Source organism: Rhinoraja longicauda, chromosome 19, assembly GCF_053455715.1.
Source record: "Rhinoraja longicauda isolate Sanriku21f chromosome 19, sRhiLon1.1, whole genome shotgun sequence".
In the NCBI taxonomy this organism is placed as follows: Eukaryota; Metazoa; Chordata; class Chondrichthyes; order Rajiformes; family Arhynchobatidae; genus Rhinoraja; species Rhinoraja longicauda.
Window position 1 is genome coordinate 33,574,072 of NC_135971.1, and position 27,452 is coordinate 33,601,523.

The following is a 27,452-nucleotide window of genomic DNA, read 5'->3' on the forward strand; positions in this document are numbered from 1 at the left end:
TCTATTCTCATCCCAGTTCCCGTGTTTGCCAGATATCCCTTTAAACCCTTCCTATCCATGTATCTGTTATTCCCTCTATGTCTCACTCTCTGGCACTATCCCTACTATAGATGCCACTGTTACATGCCCATCATAAGATCCAATGTGATAGGAGCAGAATCAGGCCATTTGGCCCATCAAGTCTACTCTCCCATTCAATCATGGCTGATCTCTTACTCCTAACCCCATTCTCCTGCCTTCTCCCCTTAACTTCTGACACCCAAACTACTCAAGAACCTATCTAACTCTGCCTTAAATATATCCACTGACGTGGCCTCCACAGACTTCTGTGGCAAAGAAGCCCCCAGATTCACCACCCTATGACTAAAGAAATTCCTCCTCATCTTCCTAAAAGAATGTCCTTTAATTCTGAGCCTATGACCTCTAGTCCTAATCTCACCCACGAGCGGATACATCCTCTCCACACCAACTCTATCCAAGCCTTTCATTATTCTGTACGTTTCAATGAGGTCCCCCCTCATCCTAACCTCCAGCGAGTACAGGCCCAGTGCCGTCAAACGCCCATCATATGTTAACGCCCATCACCAACCCCACGCTCCACAGGTTCAATAACATTAACCCCTTTCCCCATCCACATCTCCACAGTAACTGAATCTCAGTAGCTGATTCCTGCTGATCACTGCACTAGTTAATGATCACAAATGGAAAATAAAAACATTGTTAATTATTTTCATGAACATGCGTATTAATTTTTGATGTTGTTTAAACAATCTCCTCCTACCCCCATTGATTGATTTTGAAACGCCCGATGTGATTGTGAGTGTTCGCATTTTTAGATTTGAAAAAGTGAAATAATGAATACCAGACATAATCCTTTACAATAAAGACTTTTTTCGTCAAGTAAAACCTGGAAATGTTTTGTTTGTAGAACCCGATCTTTGTTGCCTCTGGTCATGAGGTCGTTGATTGTGGGCACTGAAGGGGAGTCCAGGGCGCTGGATCGTTCCCAGCAGTTCCCAGGTCGGCACGGTGGCGCAGCGGTGGAGTTGCCGCCTGACAGCGCCTGAGACCCGGGTTCCATCCTGACTGCGGGTCCTGTCTGTTCGGAGTTTGTCCGCCCCCCCGTGACCTGCGTGTGTTTCCTCCGAGATCTTCGGTTTCCTCCCACATTCCAGTGACTTACAGCTTTGCAGGTTAATTGGGTTGGTATAAAATGTAAATTTGTCCCCAGTGTGTCTCGAATAGTGTTAACGTGCGGGGATCGCTGGTCGGTGCGAACTCGATGGGCCGAAGGGGCTGTTTCCGTGCTGTATCTCTAAACTAAACTATCTGAATGGATGGATGGAGGTCTGGAGTACTGTTTTGATGAACGGTCAGTGGCCTAAAGGATTAGGTCTGTATCTCTCCCACTCTCAGCAGATGCTGTCTGACCAGTTGAGCATTGATTGCACTTTCTGGTTTTACATCAGATTTCTGACATCCGCATGTTTTGTGGTTTGCTTTTCATGCATGGTGGGCATAGGTCATGAGGTCATAAGTGATAGAAGCCGAATTAAAGATACACTAAACTAATGCTTGGCCTGTTTCCACATTGTACCTAAACTAACAACAGAGGTGTCACAATCAAATCACAACGCTTGCTGACTACCTCGCCAGTTTCACGGGTTTTCTAAGACAACGAGTTAGAAACTTGAAGCCGCTCTTCACCTGCTGTCTGAACTTGCTTTGGGTCATTGCGTAGATACAGGTGTTGGCACAACAGCTGACCCGAATGAGTAAGATTCCGACCTCATTGGCGACGTTCCAGGGGTTTGTGAAATCCGAGGACGCGAAATTGATGGTGGCTCGTGTGGAGATCCAACTCACCGTTGGCGTGGTCCAGAGTAATATGGAGGTGCCGGACACGGTGAAGAGCAACACGATGGACTTGCGCCGATTCTCCGTTTCAGTGTCCTTACATTCCTGCGACTTCAGGCGCCGGCGGACCCTGCTGGCCGCTACGATGTTGTTGATGGTCAGCCCGTTCAGGAGGACGATGAGGCCGAAGGGGAGTAAGGAGACGGAGATGCTGCACATCCAGGTGGAAGCTACCCACCACATGGAGGTGAAGTAGTCATGTTTGGGCCGGCACCCCCAGTCGACACTGCCTATAGTGAAGCGTGGCTCGTACAGGACGTGAAAGGGAACGTACTTTAAGCAGCTGAACAGGCCCATGAACGCAATGACCGCGGCGGCCGTCCTATCCGTGCAATAGACGAGCCTCAGCCTCGGACAGCAAATGCTGACAAAACGGTCAAAAGTGAAGGACACTGTTAACCAGATGGAGTAGTCCATGCTGGCGATCCGCAAGTGAACATGTGAAGGGCAGATCGTGCTGAGGGCGAGGAAGGAGTTGGGTAAATAGTAAAGGAAGATTTCTCTGAGCAACACGTGAGAGATGACCACCAGCAGGTCGGACATTGCCATCGCTACCATGTAGAGGGTGATTCCTTTGGTGAGACCGCATTTTCCCCGACATAGGATCACAGACGTCAGCACGTTCGCTGGTGAAAGAACAAAGCACAAAGAAATGATCAATTGCTGAGTGGAAGAGAGGGGGCAGAGATAGCATTAGAAGCAACGACATAGAAAATAGGTTCTGGTGTAGGCCATTCGGCCCTTCGAGCCAGCACCGCCATTCAACATGACCATGGCTCGTCATCCAAAATCAATACCCCGTTCCTGCTTTCTCCCCGTTAGCCCCAAGAGCTCAATCTAACTCTCTCTTGAAAACATCCAGTGAATTGGCCTCCACTGCCTTCTGTGGCAGAAAATTCCACAGATTCACAACTCTCTGGATGATTTTTTTCTCCTCATCTCAGTCTTAAATGGACGACCCCTTATTCTTAAACTGTGACTCCTGTTTCTGGACTCCCCCAACATCGGGAACATTTTTCCTGCATTGAGTGTGTCCAATCCGTTAAGGGTTTTATATGTTTCTATAAGATCCCCTCTCATCCTTAAATTCTAATTATAACAAGCCCAGTCGACCCATTCTTTCATCATATGTCAGTCCCGCCATCTCGGGAATTGACCTGGTGAACCTACGCTGCACCCCCCCAATAGAAATAATGACCTTCCTCAACATCATTGAAGAGGAACCATTGCAGATAATAATACAGAACAGTACAGCACAGAAACAGTCACATCGGTTCACAATGTCCGCGCCGAGAATTTTGACATGAGAAACTAATCGCTTCTTTAGACTTGAGACTTTAAAGATACAGCGTGGAAACAGGCGCTTCGGTCCTCTAAGTTCGCGCCGACCAGCGCTCACTCCATACACTAGTTCGATCCTGCATACTTGGTACAATTTACAATTTACAGAAGTCACTTAATCAGTCTGAAGAAGGGTCTCGATCAGAAACGTCGCCTATTCCTTCCCTTCAGAGATTCTGCCTGCCCTCTGAGTTACTCCAGCATTTTGTGTCTAACCTGCAAACCTGTATGTCTTTGGAGCGTGGGTGGAAACCGGAGCACCCGGAGAAACCCCACGTGTTCACAAGGATAACGGGTGCTTTCAGACAGCACCTGTAGTCGGGATCCAACACCGGTCTCCGGTGCTGTAAGGCAGTGACACTATCGCTGCGCCACCGTGCGGCCACTCTTGCCTGCACACGAGCCATTCTCTGCATTTCAGCGCGTCTCACCCATGTCAGCGCGTTCCAGGCACCCAACACTCTCTGTGTGACGACCTTTACCCCACATCTACTTTAAACATTGCCCCTCTTACCTTGAAGCTCTGCCCTCTGGTCATTGGCATTTCCACCCTGGGAAACAAAGGTTCCGACTGTCTACCCTATCATGGTCTCTCATAATTGCAAATAATTCTATCGTCCCCCCTCAATCTCTCGCATTCAGAGAAATCAATCAGAGTTTTATCAAATCTCTCCTTGTAGTTAAGACCCTCTAATCCAGCTGGCATTTTGCTAAACCTCTTCTACGTCTTCTTAAATCTTTCACATCCTCGCTGGAATGCGGGCGACAAACCAAAGTGCGAACTAAGCACTCTAGGTGTAACAATCTCGCTCCTTATATCTCCGCTACTATTTTGTCTTCTATATTTTAAATTCTATGTCACTGATCTCTTTGACGTTTGCCCTCTGGTTCCCGTAAGCCGACGGGCACGGCGGTAGTTTTAGAGAGTCGTGACATTGGAGGCTCAGAAGTTGCAACATTGAATAGATCTTTCAGCTCTGGCAGCGCGGCTTCTGCCATTGGCACCACTTGCGTGGAAATTGGCCACGCCGCCTGCGCCTGTGACCAAATACCTCTCTGTATCAGGAGGTACGGGCTTCGCGGTCCAAGCAAGAGATAATGTTGGGCCGGGATAAACCGGATCAAACACCCGCACCAGGAGCCTGTCCGTTCCCCCGAGTCGCTGAGAGCGAGGAGTCGGGAGCTTCAACCAACGTTTCTTTGCCGGAGCACGACTAACTCGCGGGGGAGGGACGAGAATATTTTGCTCAGAGAGAGTTCATAAGTTCATAGGTTCTAGGAACCGAATTTGGCAATTCGGCCCATCAAGTCAACTCCGCCATTCAACCATCTGATCTATCTTTCACTCAACCACATTCTCCTGCCTTGTCCCCCTAACCGCTGACGCCCGCACTGATGCAGAGCGGATTAAGGGGACTCCAGTCCTTTACAAGCTGACTCGTAAACCGCGTAGGTTTCTGCAAGGCAGGGAAAGCAAAGACCAAAGAACACATAGAAAAATAGAAAATAGGTACATGAGTGCGCCATTCGGCTCGTCCAGCCAGCACCGCCATTCAATATGATCATGACTGATCGTTTAAAATCAGTACCCCGTACCTGCATTCTCGCTATATCCCTTGATTCCGTTATCAGCTCTACATCTAACGCTCTCAGTTAGAGAGAGACACAGGTCAAGGGACGTGGCGAGAATACCAAATGCAAGCGGCAACAGAGAGCGGAAGAAGTCAATTAAAACAACAGGAAAATAAAAAACTCGCGGTATCATTCAGCCAAATAAACAACATTTTGAAGGTCATGACAGGACTCACATGGGATTCCAAGCACCACCAGGATCGGATAGGAGATTTCCTTCATGTACAGAATCGGAGCGCGCCACATTCTGGAAGATGTCGGTAGCTCGCTCGGGTGACACAATGGAGCAAGGAGCGCGGATCCGGATCCTCATTAATACCCATCGAAACCCTCCGGTGGGAGCGGCCTTTGATGGAGCAATGACGTTAGTGAACAAACATTGTTCTTTCCAAACAAATGAAGTAACGTCACCAATTTCTCAGTGGCGTACAATCACTGCAAAGTCTATAGGGGGCGGCGGATTCTTTACCGACCTGTCTCTGGATCCAAGATGCAATGTGAATGGCCTGGCCCTGTCATTCACAGGGTGACAACGTGGTTGGTGTTGGCGGACCTTAACTCAAGAGATCCGAAATACAACCCCTTCTTCATCACATTTGTAACCACGGAAGAGGGAGTGGAGTATATCACAATGGTTTGCTCAAATCCATTTTCTAATTCTAATCTTCAAAATTGGACCCAGAGAAGCAGAACACGAAGTCCACGTAATGGGTGTGTGGCTCCAAATTTTATATCTCATTTTGGTGTCACCTCACAGTTTCGGTTACGACGTAGATTAGCCAAGCATAGACTCCGCGTCCGTTTCGCAGCTGTTAAGGTTGGTGAGGCTTGTGGGAACATGCCGAACTTCCTAAGATTTTAACAAAGTAGAGGTATTGGTATGGTTTCTTCAATGATACGTCTATTATCACAGTACAGTCAAATGCTTTGTTTTGCTTACAACCCCGGTAAACCAATACAGCATACGTCACTGAGGCAGTCCACAAGTGTCGCCACGTTTTGGCGCCACAAATGTACAAAAGTTCACGGAACAGTCCTATCTGCTGCCTGCCGTTGCAAATGGCAGCAGCCCCCTCCCCTTCCCCCTTCCCCCGCCCTCCTCCTCCAGCCGCCGCCGGGTCGCTCCTTCGTTCTGCGAGGCCCTCGTCCATCTCTCCAACGGCCTTCCTCTCTCTCCAATTGCCCTCCTGTTTGCCGGCCAACATCGCTCTCCGACGTCCTTCCTCATTCCTCGATGGCCCACCGACTGCGGCACGGCGGCGCAGCGATAATATCGCTGCCTTACAGCACTTGCAGCGCCGGTGGCTCGGGTTCGATCCCGACTGCGGGTGCTTTTCTGTACGGTGTTTGTACGATCTCCCCGTGATCTCCGAGATCTTCGGTTTCCTCCCACACTCCAATGGCGTACAGGTTTGTAAGTGAATATGTTTGTTTGTAAGCTTGGTGAATGTGTAAATTCTCCCTAGTGTGTGTAGGATAGTGTTACGGTTAGGACAGTGCGGGGGTCGCTGGTCGGCGCGGAATCGGTGGGCCGAAGGGACTGCTTCCGCGCTGTATCTCTAACCTAAACTAAACTAAACCTCGCTCTCCGAAGGCCCTCCTCGCTCTCCCACGCCGCACCTCGCGGTCGGCGGCCCACCTCGCACCCCGGCGGTCCTCTGCGTCAAGCGGTTGCTCGCAGACGCCGGTGGATCGGGGTCAGGGTCGGACTCCGCGGTGGGCGAGCCGGGCATCCTGGAGGGCTTAGCACAGCTTGTCGGGGCTCTCCCAGCTCTCTGCTGGCCGGGACACTTGGCCATAGCTTCCACGTGGCTGGTCCAGGACAAAATGCCGGTGATATTTATTCCTAGGAATCTCTACTTCCTCGCCATCAATGTATACCGTGCTGTGTGTATTGTTTCGGTACCTGACGTCGATCACAATCTTTTTTATCTCACTGATATTGAGGGAGAGCTTGTTGTCTTGGCACCAAGTTACAAGGTTCTCGGTCTCCTTTCTGTACTCCATCTCGTCGTTGTTCGATGTCTTTCCCATCAGGTGGTGTCCTCTGCAAACTTATAGATTGAGTTGGATTGGCATTTGGCTGCAGAGTCGGGAGTGAATAATGAGTATTGTTGGGGGCATGGGGGAGGGGGGAGGGGGGCTGAGGACGTATCCATGCAGGGCATCGGTGTAGAGAACTGATGCAGAGGATGATTTGTCACCTATTCTCACTGATTGTGGTCTGTCGAACAGGAAGTCGAGGGTCCAGTTACAGAGGAGAGTGCTGACTTCAAGTCCAAATTCAACTAGAGGTTTCAAGTGAGAAAGGAATGATTTAACAGGAGGTAGACACAAAATGCTGGAGTAACTCAGCGTGTGAGGCAGCATCTCTGGAGAGAAGGAATTGGGTCGAGACCCTTCTGCAGGCTAATTTAATAGGACTCTTTGGAGCAACCTCTTCACGCAGATAGGGACATAGGGAACGAACTGCCAGATGTGATAGTTGAGGAAGGTATTATAACACCACTTAAAATACATTTAGTCGGGCTCATCGATCGGAAGAAGTTTAGAGAAGTACAGGTCAAACGCGGGCAGGTAGAAGTAATGTAAATGGGGTATGTTGGCCGGAATGGACATGCTGGGCCGAGGGGCTGTATAACTCAATCGGACTGCAGATTGTCATAACATTGAGGTTATCATTATAAGCACGTGGAAGGCAAACACCGCCCTCTGTGTAAAAAAAACTGGTCTCGCACATCTCATTCATACTTTTCCCCTCCCACCCGACTGTCTGCCAGAAGATCAGCTTTATGCCATTAGACACGCCCTCTCACGCCCCGACATCATGATTTATTTCTGTATGATATTACCTCAATTTGTTTTTACGGTTTTGCGCCACGCCAACCTTTACTACCTGGTGTTCTCTGACACTATGCTGTATGTACCCTCCAATATCTCACTCCTGTATGTGTAGGAAGGAACTGCAGATGCTGCTTTAAACCAAAGTTAGACACAAAAAGCTGGAGTAACTCAGCGGGCCAGAGGACAAAAGGAATAGGTGACGTTCCAGGTCGAGACCCTCCTTCAGACTGCCGAGTTAAGGGCATGTCCCACTTAGGCCATTTTAAGGCGACTGCCGGCGACTAGGCTGTGTCCGACAGTTCGCCGGGGTGTCGCGGGCATGATCGTGAGGAGTCTTCCAAAAATCGTAGTGGATCTCGGCGCGTCGCTGAGAAATCATCCGGTTTGAAATTTCTCGGCGACAGCTGGCTTATCGCCAGGTATCGTTGCTTATTGCAGGCGCTGTCGCATGCTGTCCGCAGCTTAGATGCGTTTAGAAGCACATAATATTAAAATAAATAAAGTCATTTCAAAATATCATAAAATGCTTGTGTTTAACCAATTTATTTACCGTCAGGTCATTTGACAGGTAGATTGGAGGCGACAGCTTGACGGTCAGGTAAGCGTGGGAATTTTCGCGATGTTTTTGGCCTCCGCCATTACATTTAAAGTGGGCTCCAAACCCAGCTATACAACCCAGAAACCAGATATGCATCTCCCTTACATTTTCAAAGAATGCCCTCACAATTTTCACAAAAATCCACTGAACCACTTCAAAAATTATTTTTAAAAATATAGCTATTAGTAAACTGGAAGTAAATCCAGTTTATTGCTTGTTACAGTGAAGCTTGGTTTTTAAGTAACCCGGGCAAGATGTTTTATTTCAAAACTCTCAAGTACTTACCGACTTGTCAGTGATTTCAGCGAAAATCAGGTCGCCGGAGAAGCATTGACAGCGTGGGAATTTTCGCGATGTTTCAGAAGACGGTGTAATCTGGATCTGACTCGGCATTGTCGTGGTCATTGTCGTCGGGTAAAAGAAAAGTTTGGCAATCTGCTACGAATTTGACAGTCTCCGGCAGTCGCTAAAAAAATCGCCTTTACTGAGTTACTCCAGCTTTTTGTGTCTGTGTTATTACTGTATGTTTTCTGTCATTATAGTAATTATTTTTAAATCTTTTTACTCACTGGTGCAACAGAGCCCCAATCAGCAAGTCAAGTTGACGATTGGTGTAAGAACTGATTTCACATCTGACCGACAGACAGCGAGAACCCCTTAGAGTCCCAGTGATTCCCCGCGATCACAGGATTCCGGATCTGAAATTGCTTTCCCTTCCTGCACGTGTGTGTGCGTGCGGGTGTGTGTGCGTGTATGTGTGTGCGTGCGTGCGGGTGTGTGTGTGTGTGTGTATGTGTGTGCGTGCGGGAGTGTTTAGTTTGGTTTAGAAATACTGCGGACTAGTCAGCAGGCAACAAACGCTTTTCACTGTACCTCGGTACACGTGACAATAAACGAAACAAACAGTGTGGAAACAGGTCCTTCGACCCTCCGAGTCCGCGCGGCCCATCGATGCCCGTACACTTGCACTATGCTACACACGAGGCACAATTTACAATCTTTACCGAAGCCAGTTAACCTACAAACTTGTGCGTCTTTGGGGTGTGGGAGGAAACCGGAGCCACGCGGTCAGGGGGAGAAGGCGCAAAGTCCGTACAGACGGCGCCCGTCGTTAGGTTGGAACCCGTATCTCTGGCGCTGTAAGGCTGCAACTCTACCGCTGCGCCGCCGTGCGGCGAGTGCGCGAGTGTCCATCTCCCTCCACAGATGCTGCCTGGCCGCGAAGTTCCTCAAACACTTTGATTTTTATACAATTATTTCAACCGATTCCTTACATCGGTCATATCGAATATTGACTTTGCCTCATCGTTCCTCCTTACTGTCTACACATGTCTCAAACTCTTTTTGCGCCGCTGTTGTAGTCCGCACCAACCCCGCTTGTGCCGCCGTGTGACTCGGGGGGCGTTTAGGAACATGGGGAGCCCAGAGCTCAGGACCCGCCGCCCGCGGCTGCTGCTGAACCCGTTGGAAGGGCGACTGTTTCAATCTTTATATTGTCACAAACGTATTCCTGTTCCGTTGACCGACACAGTTAACGCGTTAAAATGAAGGAATCGACTGCTTCAATTACTGTTGCTGTTTATTTCACTCTCCCCACATTTCCGTTCCCTCTGGTTTATATCCGCGCTAAATAGGGGTTTACGACGCGGAATTTGGGGATTAAATGGGACCCGTTCAGCGCCGACCTGTTGTCCACCGGGTTTCTGCCCCACAGCCCCTGAGCCCCGCTCCTGACGCCGGTCCCGGGACCCGACCCTTTTACACACCCGGAGCGGAACCAGAGCAGATTCTCAGCCACTGGTTCACATCCCAAGGCCCGAAGAAAGGATAAAGTTTCTCCGTAAATGTGTTCCCAGTGAAGGCGTGGATATGGGACTTGGTGTCCGCGTCGCAAAATGAAACTGTCCCGGACTCGTAACTGAGATAAACTCCCACCCTCCCGGGGATGGGACGGGCAGGGAGACGGGATGGAAAGGTGGTAAGAGCATAAAACTCGTCATCATCCCGCTCGATCCTCCAGACCCCAGTCTCGGGGGTCAGGTCGACTTCTCCCTCCCTCTCCACAGACTCTGCGGCGACACCTAGACTCCACCACCGACTCCCCGCCACCTCCACCTCCCAGTAATATCTCCCCGATGTGAATGCTTCCGATCCCAGCACACACGGCCAGGCTGTGAATCTTTTCCCGGTGTCAGGGAGATTCTTCAGGGTCCCAGTCCATGTCACCCTCTTCCGATCCTCAGACACCTCCAATAACGGATGCGCTGTTTCCACATCATGGGCGACGGAGACTGGGGGAGGGAGAAGCAGAGAATCAGAGAGTCCCCGGGGGTCGAGCAACGCGGTCCCAGGACCAGGGGAGAAGCCGCTCCGAGTTAGCAACAGGTAGGCGTTCATTCCCGGTAATTTGTTATCCCGGCTGGAGAGGGGAATTGCGTGAGGTATCGGGAACGGATGGTGCCGGGATCGTGCGGGCGGGGTGGACCAGTGCAGAGGATTATTTATCAATCCATAATAAATGGGATCATGAGATTGCGGCGGGGTTAGATAAACGAAGCGGGCTATACAGATATGGACACAAAACGCTGGAGAAATTCAGCGGGACAGGTAGCATCTCTGGAGAGAAGGAATGGGTGATGTTTAGAGGCGAGACCCTTCTTCAGACTAGTTAGGGATGTCCCTCGTTTCCCTTATCCATAACTAGTCTGAAGAGGAGTCACGACCCGAAACGTCACCCATTGCTCCTTTCAAGAGATGCTGTCTGTCCCGTCGAGTTACTCCAGCTTTTTGTGTCTGTCTTCGGCCTAATCCAGCAACGGCAGTTCCTTCCTACACAGAAATGGAGGTAGGTCGGAGGTGGAGGATATTGAGGTTAGTGGTAGTTTGATGTTTTTCACTCGAGTTGTAAATCTGTGGAATTCTCTGCCTCAGAAGGCATTGGAGGCCAATTCTCTGGATAGTTTCAAGAGAGAGTTAGATAGAGCTCTTAATGATAGCGGAGTCAATGGGTATGGGGAGAAGGCAGGAACGGGGTACTAATTGTGAATGATCAGACATGATCACATTGAATGACAGTACTGGCTCGAAGGGCCGAATGGCTTACTCCTGCAGCTATTGTCTATTGTCGATTATCTGTTGTCTATTGTCGATTATCTGTTGTCTATTGTCTATTATCTATTGTCTGTTGTCGATTGTCTATTGTTAAAGAGGAGGTAGAGATGTGGGGTGCTGTCGGCATGATCACAGTGAATGGGGGCAGACAGGAGGGGCCAGATAACTTGCTTCGGTTTTCTTGGGTGGGGTGAGACAGAGGGGGGGGGGGGGATTTAGACCATGGAATGAAGCAGAGGTTGAATGATTGGTTGTGATATAGAATGGGTGGAGATTTGGGGTTGTAGGGTCTCTGAAAGAAAGGGGATGCACGGGCAGATTTGATGGGTGTGAACAGCAAAGATCACACTGAAATCATTGCAAACCGTTCTCCGAACTTCCCGGAGAGACTTGACAATGAAAACAAGGAGTTCATATAACAGGTGCATATGATCACAAGGAGTTGTTTTACCCCTCGAGGGGGTGGGGGGGGGGTGTGAGGGGGGTAAAACGGGGGTTAGCACTGGCAGATAACATCGATGATAATCTCAAGAGTTTTTTTTTAAATTGATTGAGGGAACAAGGGTTAACAGGGGGAGAATGGGGCCCCTCATGTAATGGGAAAGGTCCTCAATTAGTATTTCTCCTTTATTTTTGCTGTGAAGAAGGACTTGAGAACCTTGGAACTTGGAGTAGTCAAATGAAGTGTATTGAGACACCAAATGGTGTTCGGTAGACTGATGGATCTGAAGGCTTAAATCATGCTTAACTAATCTTCTGGATTTTTTTGAGGATGTAACTAGGAAAATTGATAGGAGAGAGCCGGTGGATGTGGTGTACCTCGACTTTCAGAAAGCCTTCGACAGGGTCCCACATAGGAGATTATTGGGCAAAATTAGAGCACATGGTATTGGGTTAGGGTACTGACACGGATAGAAAATTGGTTGGCAGACAGAAAGCAAAGAGTGGGGATATATGGGTCCCTATCAGAATGGCAGGCAGTGACTAGTGGGGTACCGCAAGGCTCGGTGCTGGGACCGCAGCTATTTACAATATACATTAATGACTTGGATGAAGGGATTAAAAGTACCATTAGCAAATTTGCAGATAAATCAAAGCTGGGTGGTAGTGTGAACTGTGAGCTAGATGCTATGAGGTTGCAGGGTGACTTGGACAGGGTGTGTGAGTGGGCGGATGCATGGTAGATGCAGGTTAATGTGCATAAGTGTGAGGTTATCCACTTTGGTGGTAAGAGTAGGAAGGCAAATTATTATCTGAATGGTGTCAAGTTAGGAAAAGGGGACGTACAACGAGATCTGGGTGTCCTAGTGCATCAGTCACTGAAAGGAAGCATGCAGGTACAGCAGGCAGTGAAGAAAGTCAATGGAGTGTTGGCCTTCATAACAAGAGGAGTTGAGTATAGGAGCAGAGGTTCTTCTGCAGTTGTACAGGGCCCTAGTGAGACCGAACCTGGAGTACTGTGTGCAGTTTTGTTTTCCAAATTTGAGGAAGGATATTCTTGCTATTGACGGCGTGAAGCGTAGGTTTACTAGGTTAATTCCCGGAATGGCGGGACTGTCATATGTTGAAAGACTGGAGCGACTAGGCTTGTATACACTGGCATTTAGAAGGATGAGAGGGGATCTTATCGAAACATTCAAGATTATTAAGGGGTTGGACACGTTCGAAGCATGAAACATGTTCCCAATGTTGGGGGAGTCCAGAACAAGGGACCACAGTTTAAGAATAAGTGGTGGGCCATTTAGAATGGAGATGAGGAAAAACTTTTTTCAGTCAGAGTTGTAAATCTGTGGAATTTTCTGTCAGTGGAGTCACGACCCGAAACGTCACCCATTGCTTCTTTCCAGAGATGCTGTCTGTCCCGTCGAGTTACTCCAGCTTTTTGTGTCTATCTTCGGCTTAATCCAGCACCCGCAGCTCTTTCCCACACAGATAGTAGTTCGGAGGTAGAGGATATTGAGATTGGTGGTAGTTTGATGTTTTTCACTCGAGTTGTAAATCTGTGGAATTCTCTGCCTGAGAAGGCGGTGGAGGCCAATTTTCTGAATGCATTCAAGAGAGAGCTCGATAAAGCTCTTAAGGATAGTGGAGTCAGGGAGTATGGGGAGAAGGCAGGAACGGGGTACTGATTGAGAATGATCAGCCATGATGACATTGAATGGTGGTGCTGGCTCGAAGGGCCGAATGGCCTCTTCCTGCACCTATTGTCTATTGTCTATTTTCTATTGAGAGCAGTCAGTATTACAGTCGAAGAAGTTCTCAAGGTCCTGACGCATATGAAGGTAAAAAAACATCTCCTGGGCCTGATCAGATAAATCTGAGGACGCCGTGGGAAGCTAGAGAGGAAATTACATGTGCCCTGGTGAGATTCCACAGTTGTCATTAAATACGGGTGAGGCACCGGTTGAACGCAGGGTGGCAAATATTGTGTCTCTACTTAAGTAGGGTTGCAAGCCTGGGAACCACAGGCCAATGAGTCGAATGTCTGCGAACAGAACTTTACTAGAGAGTATTCTGCGGGAAAAATCTTCATGCATTTGGATGGACAAGAGTTTATTAGGGATATTCAGCACGGTTTTAACCACAAGAGATCGTGTCTCACGAATCTGATTAAGGTTTTGAAGATGTGACCAAAAAAGTTGATGTGGGTAGAGCTGTAGACGTTGTATATGGATTTCAGCTAGGCATTCGACAAGTTTCCACGTGGTAGGCTGCTCCGGAAGGTTCGATTACAGGGGATCCAGGAGCAGCTAGCCGACTGGATAGAAAATTGGCTCAATGGAAGGAAGCAGAGGGTGAAGGTGGAAGGATGTTTCTTTCAGACTGGAGGCATATAACTGGTGGCGTACCTCAGTGTTCGCTGTCGGGCCTGATGCTGTTTGTCATTTATAGCAATGATTTGGATGTGAAGGCGCATGGCGTGATTAGTAAGTTTGCAGATGACGGTAAAGAGGGTGGTGCAGTGGATAGTGAAGATGGTTGTCAAAAATTGTAGTGGGATCTTGATCGCTTGGTCAGGTGGATTGAGGAATGGTTAATGGAGTTTAATACTTCGAAGTACGAGGTATGGCATTTTGGGGAAACAAACTATGGCAGAATCTACACAGTGAGCGGCGGGGCGCAGGGGTCTTTTGTTCTAATGCCTTCCCATTGGAACAACATTTCAATTTCCCTTCGATCGATTAATAACATCAATCCTTGCATCTGTATTACTTAAATATTTCATAACCAAGAACAATGGAGAAGCTTTACCGTGCTTGAAGTCTTCAGATGTTTCTCTGAATACCGTGTTGAACAAAACAGGGCGATCAAACTTATCAATCGGCAAGGCACCATCTACCACCAACAGTAGTTTGGCTTCATCGCTGAACCTGCAAACATTTAACAGCTGGTTATGAACTGAGCATGATTTTCTTTCGAGCTGTTCTACACAAATATGCAGTGTTTCAGTCAAGAGGATGTCCTACCTCCTTTTCCGACTAGCTTCATCCTGAAATAAATAAAACACAAATTTGAGTCGACTGAGATGAAACAGCCACATCTCGATAGCAGGAGATTCATCCAAATTCTGACATTCCTCAGATAATTCCCCTTTCCCAATGCGTATTGTCGCTATTACATAGACAGAGAATGGAAATTTTTGTTGAGACATAGAAACACCGGGCAAGATAGAAGGAATGTTCAAGAAAATGATGCCATAACTGAGAGGGCGCAACGTACAGGAAACTCTGGGTAGGTCGTGGGATTTTATCTGGAGAAGATGTCGGAAATGATGGGATGGACACATTTAAAATGATCGGTAGATTTAAATCGGTGGGGGTAGCATAGTATCAACAATAGCGAGAAGACCAAACGTCAAAGCTGAAATGTAAGATGGACTTTAATAAATCCCGTAGGAAATACAGTGACGGGAACGTGAATCTCACTTGCACAGGTGTAGCTGAAGCCAATGCTGCGGATACATTTGAGGGGAAGTGGGATAAACACACGAGGCTTCCTCGAATTCGGGGCATTGTTGCCGGGTGTAGTGAGTAGATAAGAGGGATGTTGAGTGGAACAGAAACATTGGCCGGAGAAGATGGGCCGAACGGCTTGTCCATGGGATGTAATTCTATGGTGAACACAGACGGACAAAAAGAAACAGAGCAAATCCCCCCAAGGTGACCACTCACTGCTGATTGAACCGGACATAGATGTTAAATCTGACATGTGCGTCGCTTTCAAGATTTCAATGTTAATCCCCACAATGTGGTCATGGCTGATCTAGTCCTGGACTAAACTCCCATTTTGCCACATTCCCTTTGATTTCAATTCCTTCAACTTTCAAACATGTATCTCCCTTTCGTTTAAATTCTTCTAACGGGCTAAACCTATCAAAGTCACTTGGTTGGACATTCCCAGAGATTCACTGCCCTCTGTCCAGTCGTGGAGCTTGGGGTCAGATAAAGGATCACTCCTCATTCTTCTAAACATAACATGTTTATCCTCTCCTGATACAACAACCCCTTCATCCCAAACCCGAAATTGGCGATTCACGGCGTGCTGCCTCCTTTGCTATTATATCATTTCTTTGTTAAGGTGATCAAATCTACGCTCTGGATGTGGCCTCGCCAACTGCACATTGTGACAAAGCTTCCTTGTTGCTAAACTTCAACCACTTTACAATAAATCTCAACGTGCCATTTCTTCTCTAAACTGTTTTTAGAGACTCGGCCCACCGAGTCCGCACCGACCAGCGATCCCCGCATACTAACACTACCCTAGATACATTAGGGACAATTCTACACTTACGGCAAGTCAATCAACCTACAAACCTGGACGTCTTTGGTGTGGGAGGAAACCGAAGGTCTCGGAGAAAACTCACGGGGAGAAGGTACAAACAGCACCCGTAGTCAGGATCGAACCAGAGTCTCTGGCGATATAAGCGCTGTAAGGCAACAACTCTACCGCTGCATTACCGTGCCTATCCTTTTTGGCTAATGCACAAAAATACCTGGACCCATCTGCATTTCACTGATTTTGCTGTCTGTTTCAATTACACTGAAGTGCATCGTTTCCCACTTTACCACATTGAAACATATTTGAACAGTCATTCAGTTTATTGCAGAACCACAGTGACCCAATCCCAATTTGCCACAGACTCTGCCTCTTCCTTCTGGTCACTAACATAAAGAGTAAATAATTCAGTACCAACACCAGAATGCGCCTGTCAGAGATAAGGACAAGGCTGGAAGGATTAAACAATCTGATCGACATAGGGTTGGGGGCCTGCTCAGGTAAAGTTGGTTGGATTCTGTGGAGTAGAAAAAATGTAGGAGTTACATCTGCCGAAGACCAGACGCGAAAAGTGCTCAGGAGAAAGCTTTGACAGAAAAGGTAAAATAGAATCTTAAGAGAATCTACAAGTACATTAATAGCAAACGAATAACCGGAAAGAGAATATGTCCCTTTAAGAGTAAACGGATAATTGGGAGAGAATTTATTCACAAAATGCTGGAGTAACTCAGCAGGTCAGGCAGCATCTCGGGAGAGAAGGAATGGGTGACGTTTCGGGTCGAGACCCTTCTTCAGACTGATGTCAGGGGGGCGGGACAAAGGAAGGATATAGGTGGAGACAGGAAGATAGAGGGAAATCTGGGAAGGAGGAGGGGACGGGAGGGACAGAGGAACTATCTAAAGTTGGAGAAGTCGATGTTCATACCACTGGGCTGCACACTGCCCAGGCGAAATATGAGGTGCTGTTCCCCCAGTTTCCGGTGGACCTCACTATGGCACTGGAGGAGGCCCATGATAGAAAGGTCAGACTGGGAATGGGAGGGGGAGTTGAAGTGCTCGGCCACCGGGAGATCAGTTTGGTTAATGCGGACCGAACGTAGGTGCTCAGCGAAGCGATCGCCGAGCCTGCGCTTGGTTTCGCCGATGTAAATAAGTTGACATCTAGAGCAGCGGATGCAATAGATGAGGTTGGAGGAGGTGCAGGTGAACCTTTGTCTCACCTGGAAAGACTGTTTGGGTCCTTGGATGGAGTTGAGGGAGGAGGTAAAGGGACAGGTCTTGCATCTCGTGCGGTTGCAGGGGAAAGTGCCCGGGGATGGGGTGGTTTAGGTGAGAAGGGACGAGTGGACCAGGGAGCTACGGAGGGAACGGTCTCTGCAGAACGCAGACAGGGGAGTGGATGGGAAGATATGGCCAGTGGTGGGGTCCCGTTGTAGGTGACGGAAATGTTGGTGGATGAATTGGGAGAGAATACGTCCCATTATGTGAGAGCGACCTTAAGGTGGATAAATCCCTGAGACTGATTAAGTGTATCCTCGCTGCCTATCCATTAAGCTGCCTTCACCGGGTTGGTTTAACACCAGCGAAGTCCCTCTCCATTCAGGTTCACCATCCGGCTTACTTTTCCCATGGTCTTGTGATTTGTGGAGATTCTCCTTCTTTTGAGGAAAATATGAAACAATCGCTAACTCAGTGACAAGTTCACAGAGACGGTTTCCCCAATGAGTTTGCAGGCAGTGCTGAGATCGCGAAGATTGTGCGGGAGTTCATTTGGTTTGGGAGCAACAGCAGCACAGAGCTGGGGCAGACGGAACATTTACCCAGTTCTGAATAACTGGTAAATGCGACTTGTATTTCAGAAATGTCCACCACCATTTTGTGCGCGTATTTTGACTTCGCCTAAATGTAGTGTAACCGCTCACCTTCAGAAATATCACACTGTATTTTTGATCCAAATGTTCCTGTAGCTTTAAGAGTTCCTCCTGAATGGAATTTATATTCTCTTGAATCTCTTGAAGATTTTTCTCCATTGTATTCAGAATTTTCTCCTCTTCTTCCCGGATATCTGCCAGTACGCGCTGCTCTTCCTCAGTGAGAATCTGGTGCAGTTCAGCAAACTGGGATGTGATCTTGGACTGAAGGTTGTGTGACTGTTCCTGTGAAATGAAGGTTGAAGATAATTATTTGATGTCATTTTATGGTATTTCCTCACGGCATGGGAGGTGATATTTGGCCAATCAACCGTGCACAGAAATTAGCCCTTTGGCGGACCATGCCCATGTTGGCCACTGTACATATCTATACTAACCCCATTTACCCGCATATAATCCGTATATTCCATTACCTTGGCAATTCAAGCGCTTCTCCACATGCTTTTGAAATGTTGTGAAAATAATCTACAATTCCTCCTTCCCATTCTCCCAAGTCCAATTCCCTGCAGCCTATTCGGTTTCACCCGCCCATTATTTCACACCCTTTCGTCCACCACCCACATTCACTAGGATAATCTGCACCTGCCGATTCACCATCCAACAAGCGTGTCTGTAGGGTGTGGACGGAATCATACGCGATCACTGGGAGAACGAGCGATCCACATAGACAGCAACCGAGATGAGGATCGGATCGTGTTATCAGGACAAGGACACAACAGCGCTACTTCCAGTCACATAGTAATAGAGTCATACAACGTGGAAATCTGTCCTTCGGTCCATCTTATCAATGCCGATCATATTGCCCATCTACGCTAGTTTTACCAGCCGGAATTTGGTCCATAACCTACACTATCCCCATCCATGAACCTGTCCAAATATTTTCTATATATGTTCTTATCGTACCGGACTCAACTACCTCCTCTGGCATACTGTTCCATATATGCCCCACCCTCTGTGTGAAAAAAACTACCTCCCAGTTCCCTTTAAATGGTTTCCCTCTCACCTGAAGCATGTGCCGCTCGTTCTTGACTCTCCTGCTCCAGGTAAAGACTTTGTGCATTCACCCTATTATATTCCCCTCATTATCTCACTTTGAATTACTCTTCCACCTCCTACGGTCCAAAGAATAAAGTACTTCCCTGCGCGACCTCGAGACCTCGGGCCCTCGAATCCCGAGCTATGGAGATTTGCTCCATTATCACACGGACCACAGTGATCAAATCTGCACAAGATCAGGGAATCGAAAATGAAAAGCCTCACCAGAACCCCAGAAATCTTCTCTTTCTGTTGCTGCTCCATTTGCTGGATCTCTGATTTCTTTTTTGTGAGAGATTCGAAGGAAGATTTAACCTGATCCTGGGATTGTGTTTGAAAATCAAATAATTAAATTGTTAGACAACAAAGGAGGAATTAAACATTAATGTGAACAAAATCCGGTTGCCTTTACCTTGTAGAATTCAGCAGCTTCTGCTATCAGCGTGAAGCTGTGAGACTTGTGTTCCCGCCCAGCTGCACAAATCACACAGATCAGTTTCTTGTCAGTTTCACAAAACAGCTTTAGTTCTTCCCGATGTTCCTCGCAGTGAAGTTTATCGTCCTTCTCCTTCCGATACAGGTTTAGTGTCCGAAATTTCTCTGACAGTCTTGCCAAGGCCCGACTTACCGCAAGTGTGCGCTCCACAAACTCCTCTCCACATTCCGGGCAGGAGTTTCTCCCTTCCCTGTCCCAACTCTGTGTGATACAGGAGCGACAGAAGTTATGCCCACACTCCAGTGACACCGGATCAGTGAAGATCGCCTGGCAGATAGGACAAACAACCTCCTCGGTGAAACTCTTGACCTGGTCTTTCGAAGCCATGTTAACTCCCGGCACTTCCTGGTTCAAAGTGCCTTCCGTTTCGGCAGCTGCTGAACCCTTGCAGCACCGCGAGTGTCCATTGCGCATGCTCGGGTAATTAAAATAATTTGGCTGCCTGTTTCAGTGTGAAGATGTAGAAACAAGGAACTGCTGGCGCTGGTTTACAAAAAAAGGCCCAACGTGTTGTAGTAACTGCACCTGGGTCTGAACCTGTAGTAACTGTAACTGGGTCAAGTAGTACCTCGGGAGAACACGGATGAAGGTTCTCGACCCGAAACGTCACCCATTCCTTTTCTCCAGAGACGCTGCCTGTCCCGCAGAGTTATTCCAGTTTTTTGTGTCTATCTTCGATCGGTGATGTTTCGGGTTAGACCCTTTTTTAGACTGATTGAAGGGGTGGGGGTGGGATGCAAGAAAGTTAGAAGAGATGGCTGGCAGGTACTATAAGGACGTTTCAAATAAATTTGGCAAGGATGAGAGGGATATGGGCCAAACGCGGGCAGGTGGGATGAGTGCAGATGGGGCATCTTGGTCGCCATTGGCAATGTGGGCCGAACGGCCTGTTTGTCTCCATGACTATATCAGAAAAGGACAGGAAAAAGGAGGGAAGCAACGGGGGCTGATGATCAACGTTGCACAATTTTAAAGGTATTGGGCCTTCAAATGAAATGCATTTGCAGTCTGATTAACTCAATTCAATTCAGAGCTGAATTCATTGGATATATTTAATGTAATTTCATTGAATTTTGATAATCTGCACACCATGTTACATGCATAAGCATTTAATGGAAAGGTAGATTTCATTGAAATAATGTGCCTTGGAGCTTCAAATACTGTGTTGGAAATAAATCCCAACTGCTTGGACTGTACAGCTTGCTTTTAAACTTGTTTTTCAATATTCCTACGTGCAATTTGCAATTTCATCATTTCCTATTGTTGTGTTCGATAAATCACGGGATTCAGACAACAGAGTTTGAATAACAAGGTATTTTATTACGCTACCAAATAGGGCACAGGACCCACGAATCCGCGTGCTCTCTCGCAACCCCCCAGTACACAACAGAGGACGGCGCCGGATTGTGTCCTGTTGTTGATAACTTGGCATCATTCGCAACACTGTCCAAGGCTGGGGTCGTCTCTTTTCCTGGAAGCGCGCTCGACTCGGACTTTTGTGACGTTTCTCCACCATTCCGACCTGTGCCAAACCCCCTCCCGTGAGACAATCATAAGCGCGTCCACCACAACATTTCTGCACTACTAGCGGTAGTGGTCTGCCCAACTATTGCAATGTTTTGATCAGGAAACCCAGACATTCCCAGACGTTGCTTTGGGAACATCTGGTCAAACATATTCTACTTGTTTGGGAACGTCTACTCAAACATATTCTACTTGTTTGGAAACGTCTACTCAAACATATTATACTTGTTTGGAAACGTCTACTCAAACATATTCTACTTGTTTGGGAACGTCTACTCAAACATATTCTACTTGTTTGGGAACGTCTACTCAAACATATTCTACTTGTTTGGGAACGTCTACTCAAACATATTCTACTTGTTTGGGAACGTCTACTCAAACATATTCTACTTGTTTGGGAATATCTACCTGTTTTCCAACCGTTTGGAATGTTGTGCGGCTAATTTGGCTGACAATTCCATTTTAGCAGACATGGTCTGTTTAGCCTTTAAAATACTCCCCACCCCTTGGAATCGTCAGCGTACATTAGCGCCCATCTAACCACATGTTACTGAGTATAAAAAATAATAATCATCAAAAGCTGAGTGTAATAATTTTATCTCGAAAAATGTGAGGTGATTATATGTCAAACTAACTATCCGCAACATAATGGCATGAGTTATGTGTTCCATTAAATGTGTGGAAGCAAAGTTTATCTTAATGACCTCGCAGGTGTCCGAATGATTTACTGGTCCCTTTCAATTAGCCCAAGTCTGCAAAGTGGTGTTTTAAACACAATTTCACCTCACTTTACACCCCTAATCGCGGAACATTCGGCCCTCAGGCTGCCCCATTACATACGATCCGCCGGTTTAATGCCACATCGGGGCAGTTCTCACGCAGCAGCAGGGATGCACACAATTGCAGAATGATGGCACAAGTCCCCCCTGCCACAGGTCGTTGGTTCAAGTTATTTACTGCCCACCTCTTGAGCGCGGGGGAGGGAGTTAGCGTACGCATCTGCTTTTTTAGTAGGCCATTCATCTGCTCCACCTTGCGGGTAATATGAAATGTGGATGGTCCACTGCACCCCGCTATCAGCTGCTCACGGTTGTATTTTATACCCGCAAAGTGGGACCCGTTGTCCGACTGAATCTTCCACGGGGTGCCAGATAAGGCCATAATTCGACTGTATCGTTCCCGTATACCATATGGGCCATATTGCGACCTCCCCTCTGTTGCCTTACACGGCAGGTGACCCCTACCGGTATCCGCGTTAAGGCAATCAAACCCGATGGTCGGGAGCGATTGTAGTCAGGCTGGTACCTTCCCGAAAAGGCGCTTAAGGGGGAACCTTCCGATTTCCAACTCTCAAATAGCGGCTGAGTGGAATATCGATAGCACCCTCTCCACACGGTGCCATCAGGCATTATGAGATCCGGGCAGGCGGACCGAATGGTGGTGCGATTTTGGGAGATGTACCACTCAGCGATAGCGGTGCGGGATGGCTCGGGCTCGAGTACTGGGCCACCTCCCGAGGGGAGGGTCAAGTAACATGCAAGCAACATTCCATCATAATCACAATAATCATAATCATAACCGTAATTTATTAGCCAAGTATGTTTTGCAACATTCGAGAATTTAGTTGGCAACACAGTCATACCAAAATGCAACAAGACACACAATTACATAAAACATTGTCATAACCCTCCATCACAGCGGCACCTCCACATTCTCCGCTTTGATGGAAGGCAATAAGGTCTTATCTTCTTTCCTCCTTTTCTCCCGCTGTCGGGGGAGTCGAACCATCCGCAGCCGGGGATCGAGATCTCACTTCGGGGCGGTCGAACTCTTGCGGCTTGGAATTCCCGACGTCGGTCGCTAACCAGGGACCGCGAGCCCCACGTTGCTAAATTCCGCAGCTGCCGCAGGTTGGAGCACCAAAGGCCGACCCCTGGCAAATGGATCGGCAGCTCACAATGTGGATGTCCACAGGCTCCACGGTTTTGGAGCTTTAGAAGTCCCAGCAAGAGGCCGCCAACTCCACGATGTTAGGGCGCAATGCGGACGGAGTTACGACACGGAAAACGTCGCGTCTCCGTCGAGGAAAGAGATACCACCCACCCCCAGATAATGCAAAACTAAAGTTAAACTAAAACATACATTTTACAACAAACTAAAAACACAAAGAAGGAAAGAAACGAACACAGACCATTGGCGAGGCAGCCATCGTGCGGCGCCCCCTGGTGGGGGGGATTGGGGGGGGGGGGGGGTCAGATAACGTCCTGGTCCAGAGGCCGAGAGGCACTTGCCGTCCGTCGCGCTTTTACCACAGATTCCATTCCAACTCGCGAGCAGCAGCCGACACCTCCAGTGCAAAAGATGCATTTTCCCGCCGCAAGGTAACCTGGCGCGCTTGTACCAGCACCGGATTCAGGGCATACGTGTGGAGGGGAGGGGGGGAGGGGGGGGGGGCTGGAAAGTCTGTCGGTGGGGAAACGTAGGGACCCTGATCCGCTGCCTGACTTCTGATTATCATGCGAGATATCCCCATGCCAGGTATCAACTTTCTCCCCACTTTTCATTAGTGAAAGGACTTTAGTATTATCCAACCACCCTGCGATCCGATGTTTCAGGCTCCACTACTTTCTTTGATTTAAACATTATTACCATCGTGCCTGTTGTCCGAAATCTACCGACTACGCCAAATGTTGTGTTCGAACTACAGATGCTGGTTTGAACCAGTCTTAAACCAAAGATAGACACAAAATGCTGGAGTAACTCAGCGGGACAGGCAGCATCTCTGGTGAGAAGGAATGGGTGACGTTTCGGATCGAGACCATTCTTCAGACTGACGTCAGGGGGGATCGAGATAGATAAGGCGGAACTCTCGTCGGAGAGAGGAGGAGAATTTCTTCAAGGTAGATTTCGCAGTGGAGCAGACAAAATGGGTGTGAAGGATCAGCAGATGCAGGCTCCAACGTTTTGTTTCTATCTTTGGTTTAAACCAGCATCTTTATACACATTTCATGCGATCCACTGCGAAATCTACTCAAGGTATGTCTACCATGAAGAAGTTCTCCTCCCTTTCTCCGACGAGAGTTCAGCGAGAGAGGTCTTGCGGAAGGCGGAAAGGGGTGGAGATGGAAGATGTGCCTAGTGGTGAGATCGCGTTGGAGGTGGCGACAATGTCAGATGATTATGTGGTGTATGCGACGGCTGATGGGGTGAAAGGTAATGATTAGGGGGACTCTGTCTCTGTTGCGACTGGGGGAGAAGGCGAGCAAGAGCAGAGCTGCGGGATACAGAGGAGACACGTGTGAGGGGCTCATCTATGATGGAAGAGAGGAACCCCCGTTCCGTAAAGAAAGAGGAAATCTCGAATGCCCTGGTATGGAACGTCTCATCCTGGGCGCAGATGCGGCGTCGACGGAGGAATTGGGAGCAGGTGATAGTCATTGCACGAAGCCGAGTGGAAGAAGTGTACTCGAGATAGTTGTGGAAGTCAGTGGGTTTGTAATCGACGTCAGTCGATAGTTTAAGTGCTGTGACAGAGACGGTGCGATGAAGAAAGGGGGGGGGGTGTCGGAGATGGCCCCAGTGAATTTGAGTGCAGGATGAAGGTTGGTGGTGACGTTAATGAAGTTCAAGAGTTCTGCATGGCTGCAGGAAGTAGCACCAATGCAATGCTCGCAGCCGGGGACCGGGCCCGCTGCCGCACGAGACAGCAGATACTGCCCCCCGGATCTCCCATCATTCACCACGGCTCCCCGCCAGATCTCCCTTCATTCTCCACGGCTCCCCGTCGGATCTCCCTTCAATCTCCACGGCTCCCCGCAAGTTCCCCCTGCATTCTCGACGGCTCGCCACGGGATCCCCCTTCATTCTTGACAGCCCCCGCCGGTTTCACCTTAATTCTCGCCGACGCTCCGCCTGGACCCTTTTCGCTCTCGACAGACCCCACCGGGTTTCTCTCGTGTTGAAATTATTCAGGATTATTTTCCCAGCGTGGAAATGTCAAAGCCGAGGAGACAGAGATTTAAGCTCACCTGGGGAGAGTTTCAAGGCCTTTTTTTAAAACTGTGTTGGAGTAGTGGTAGATGGAAATAGGACAGAGGCATTGCATAGTCTGGTATGGGCTGAAGGGCCTATGCTCGTTCTATGTGGCCATCAAAAAACCTACAGGTTCGTTGCATCTCCCATTCCCACCATTCAGCGTTGTTCTTCGCCCTTGAGATGTTTATTTTTCCCGATTTCATTCCCTGCTCCATTTTACTTTAAATTATGAACAGAGGTGTCATAATCGAACTCCAGCTCCCGGCTCATTGCCTCGCGAGTTACGCGGGTTAATGATGAAACGAGCTAGAAACTTAATCCCGTTCTTTATTTCCTCTCTGAACTTGCTTTGGGTCATTCCATAGATACAGGTGTTGACACAGCAGCTGACCCGAGTGAGTAAGATTCCCACTTCATTGGCAATGTGCGAGGGGCTTGTGAGGTCCGAGCCCACGAAATTGATTGTGGCTCGTGTGGAGATCCAAGTCACCGTTGGCGTCGTCCAGAGTAATATGGCGGAGGCGGACACGGTGAAAAGTAAAACTATGGACTTGCGCCGGTTCTCCGCCTCGCTGTCCTTGCATTCCAACGTCTTCAGGCGCCGGCGGACCCTGCTGGCCGCTACGATGTTCCGGACCGTCAGCCCGTTCAGCAGTAGGATGAGGCCGAAAGGGAGTAAGGAGAGAGAAATGCTACACAGCCAGGTGAAAGCCACCCACCACATGGAGGTGAAGTAGTCTGGTTTGGGCCGGCACCCCCAGTTCACATTGTCCATGGTGAAGCGTGGCTCGTACATGAATTGAAAGGGGATGTACTTTAAGCAGCTCAGCGCGCACAAGGACACAATTACCACGGTGGCCGTCCTACCCGTGCAATAGGTGAGTCTCAGCTTCGGGCAGCAAATGCTGACAAAACGGTCAAAGGTGAAGGACACGGTTAACCAGACGGAGTAGTCCACGCTGGAGATCCGCAAGTGTACGTATGAGGGACAAACTGCGCTGAGGGAGAGGAAGGAGTTAGGGGTGTAGTAGCTGTAGATTCCTTGTAGTAGCACATGAAGAATGACCACGAGCAGGTCGGACGTCGCCATCGCCACCATGTAGCGGGTGATTCCTTTGGTGAGACCGCACTTTCCCCGGCACAGGATCGCAGCCGTCAGCACGTTCGCTGGATGAAGCACAAAGCACAACTAATTAGCGTATCTGCCGCCATGTATGAGAGATGGAACAGAGACTACGTTCAGAGCGACGGCGTCATTGAAGAAGACACATTGCAGATGACAACATAGAACATAGAACAGTTCAGCACCGGAACAGGCCCTTCGGCACATAATGCCCGCACCGAACATGAAGTTAAGCTAATCTCCTCTAATGCAGGTGAGGCATACGCATCCACCCTCCTTCATATCCATGTGCCGACCCAAAAGCCCAATAAACGGCACTATAGTATCTGCTTCCAGGACTGCAGGCGGCAGCGAGTTCTTAGTACGCACCAGGCTCACTATAAAAACATTCATTCGAGCATCTGCTTTCAGCTTTTGCACTCTCTGGGGCATGCTTATACATATGCTTATACACATAGGGTAGTGGGCGCCTGGAACGCAGATCAGAGAACAGCGTTGATGAGTCTTTTAGATAGGTGCATTAATATGCAGAGAAAGATCATAATGTCATCGGTTATAACATCATAAGTGATAGCGGAAGAAGTAGGCCATTCGGCCCATGAAATCTACTCCGTCATTCAATCATGGCTTATCGAGCTCTCCCTCTTAAACCCATTCTCCTGCCATTTCCCCATAACCTCTGACACATGTACTAATCTAGAATTTATCTATCTCTGCTTTAAAAATATCAACTGGAAAATATATTTCAGCAGAAGACACATACACTAACTATGCAAGATGATCTAGCAAGCAAAACTGTGGGGAAAGGACTTACCTTTTGTAGTTGGAATGTCAAGGGCGTGAATGAACCAATAAAAAGGGGTAAAATACTAGCTCACTTAAAATCCCTTTCCACTGACATAATATTCCTCCAGGAGATTCACATCAAGAATGACTCACATAACAGGCTGAGGCGCAGGTGGATTGGACAGCTGTACCACTCCACCTTTCCCTCAAAAGCCAGGGGTACCGCAATCTTCATCCGCAAATGTACCCCGTTCAAACATAAATCTACAATAGTTGATAAGGACGGCACATCTCTCGCAGTGA

At 48.3% G+C, this 27,452-nt stretch overlaps 2 protein-coding genes across 2 annotated transcripts; both read right to left on the reverse strand.

Annotated features, from left to right (window-relative positions):
• Window positions 1–1,644: 1,644 nt before the first annotated feature.
• On the reverse strand, window positions 1,645–5,136 carry LOC144602954 (putative G-protein coupled receptor 139). The gene is made up of 2 exons (XM_078416077.1): window positions 5,067–5,136; window positions 1,645–2,543 (listed from the first exon to the last, which is right to left on the reverse strand). The coding sequence occupies exons 1-2, from the start codon at window positions 5,134–5,136 to the stop codon at window positions 1,645–1,647; spliced, it is 969 nt and encodes a 322-aa protein (XP_078272203.1).
• Window positions 5,137–10,022: 4,886 nt separating this feature from the next.
• On the reverse strand, window positions 10,023–20,008 carry LOC144602766 (zinc-binding protein A33-like). Its single transcript, XM_078415901.1, has 6 exons — window positions 19,598–20,008; window positions 19,411–19,506; window positions 18,142–18,375; window positions 14,911–14,933; window positions 14,696–14,814; window positions 10,023–10,623 (listed from the first exon to the last, which is right to left on the reverse strand). The coding sequence occupies exons 1-6, from the start codon at window positions 20,006–20,008 to the stop codon at window positions 10,091–10,093; spliced, it is 1,416 nt and encodes a 471-aa protein (XP_078272027.1). The 3' UTR covers window positions 10,023–10,090.
• Window positions 20,009–27,452: the final 7,444 nt, after the last annotated feature.

Excerpts from the sequence above, each read along its gene's own strand:
- LOC144602954 (XM_078416077.1), bottom strand. The coding sequence starts at position 5,136 with ATGTGGCGCGCTCCGATTCTGTACATGAAGGAAATCTCCTATCCGATC. Across the intron at positions 2,544-5,066 it reads GGTGGTGCTTGGAATCCCAT|CGAACGTGCTGACGTCTGTG; the intron begins GTGAGTCCTGTC and ends TTCTTTCACCAG.
- LOC144602766 (XM_078415901.1), bottom strand. The coding sequence starts at position 20,008 with ATGGCTTCGAAAGACCAGGTCAAGAGTTTCACCGAGGAGGTTGTTTGT. Across the intron at positions 19,507-19,597 it reads AAGCTGCTGAATTCTACAAG|GATCAGGTTAAATCTTCCTT; the intron begins GTAAAGGCAACC and ends ACACAATCCCAG. Across the intron at positions 14,815-14,910 it reads GAAGCTAGTCGGAAAAGGAG|GTTCAGCGATGAAGCCAAAC; the intron begins GTAGGACATCCT and ends AAATGTTTGCAG.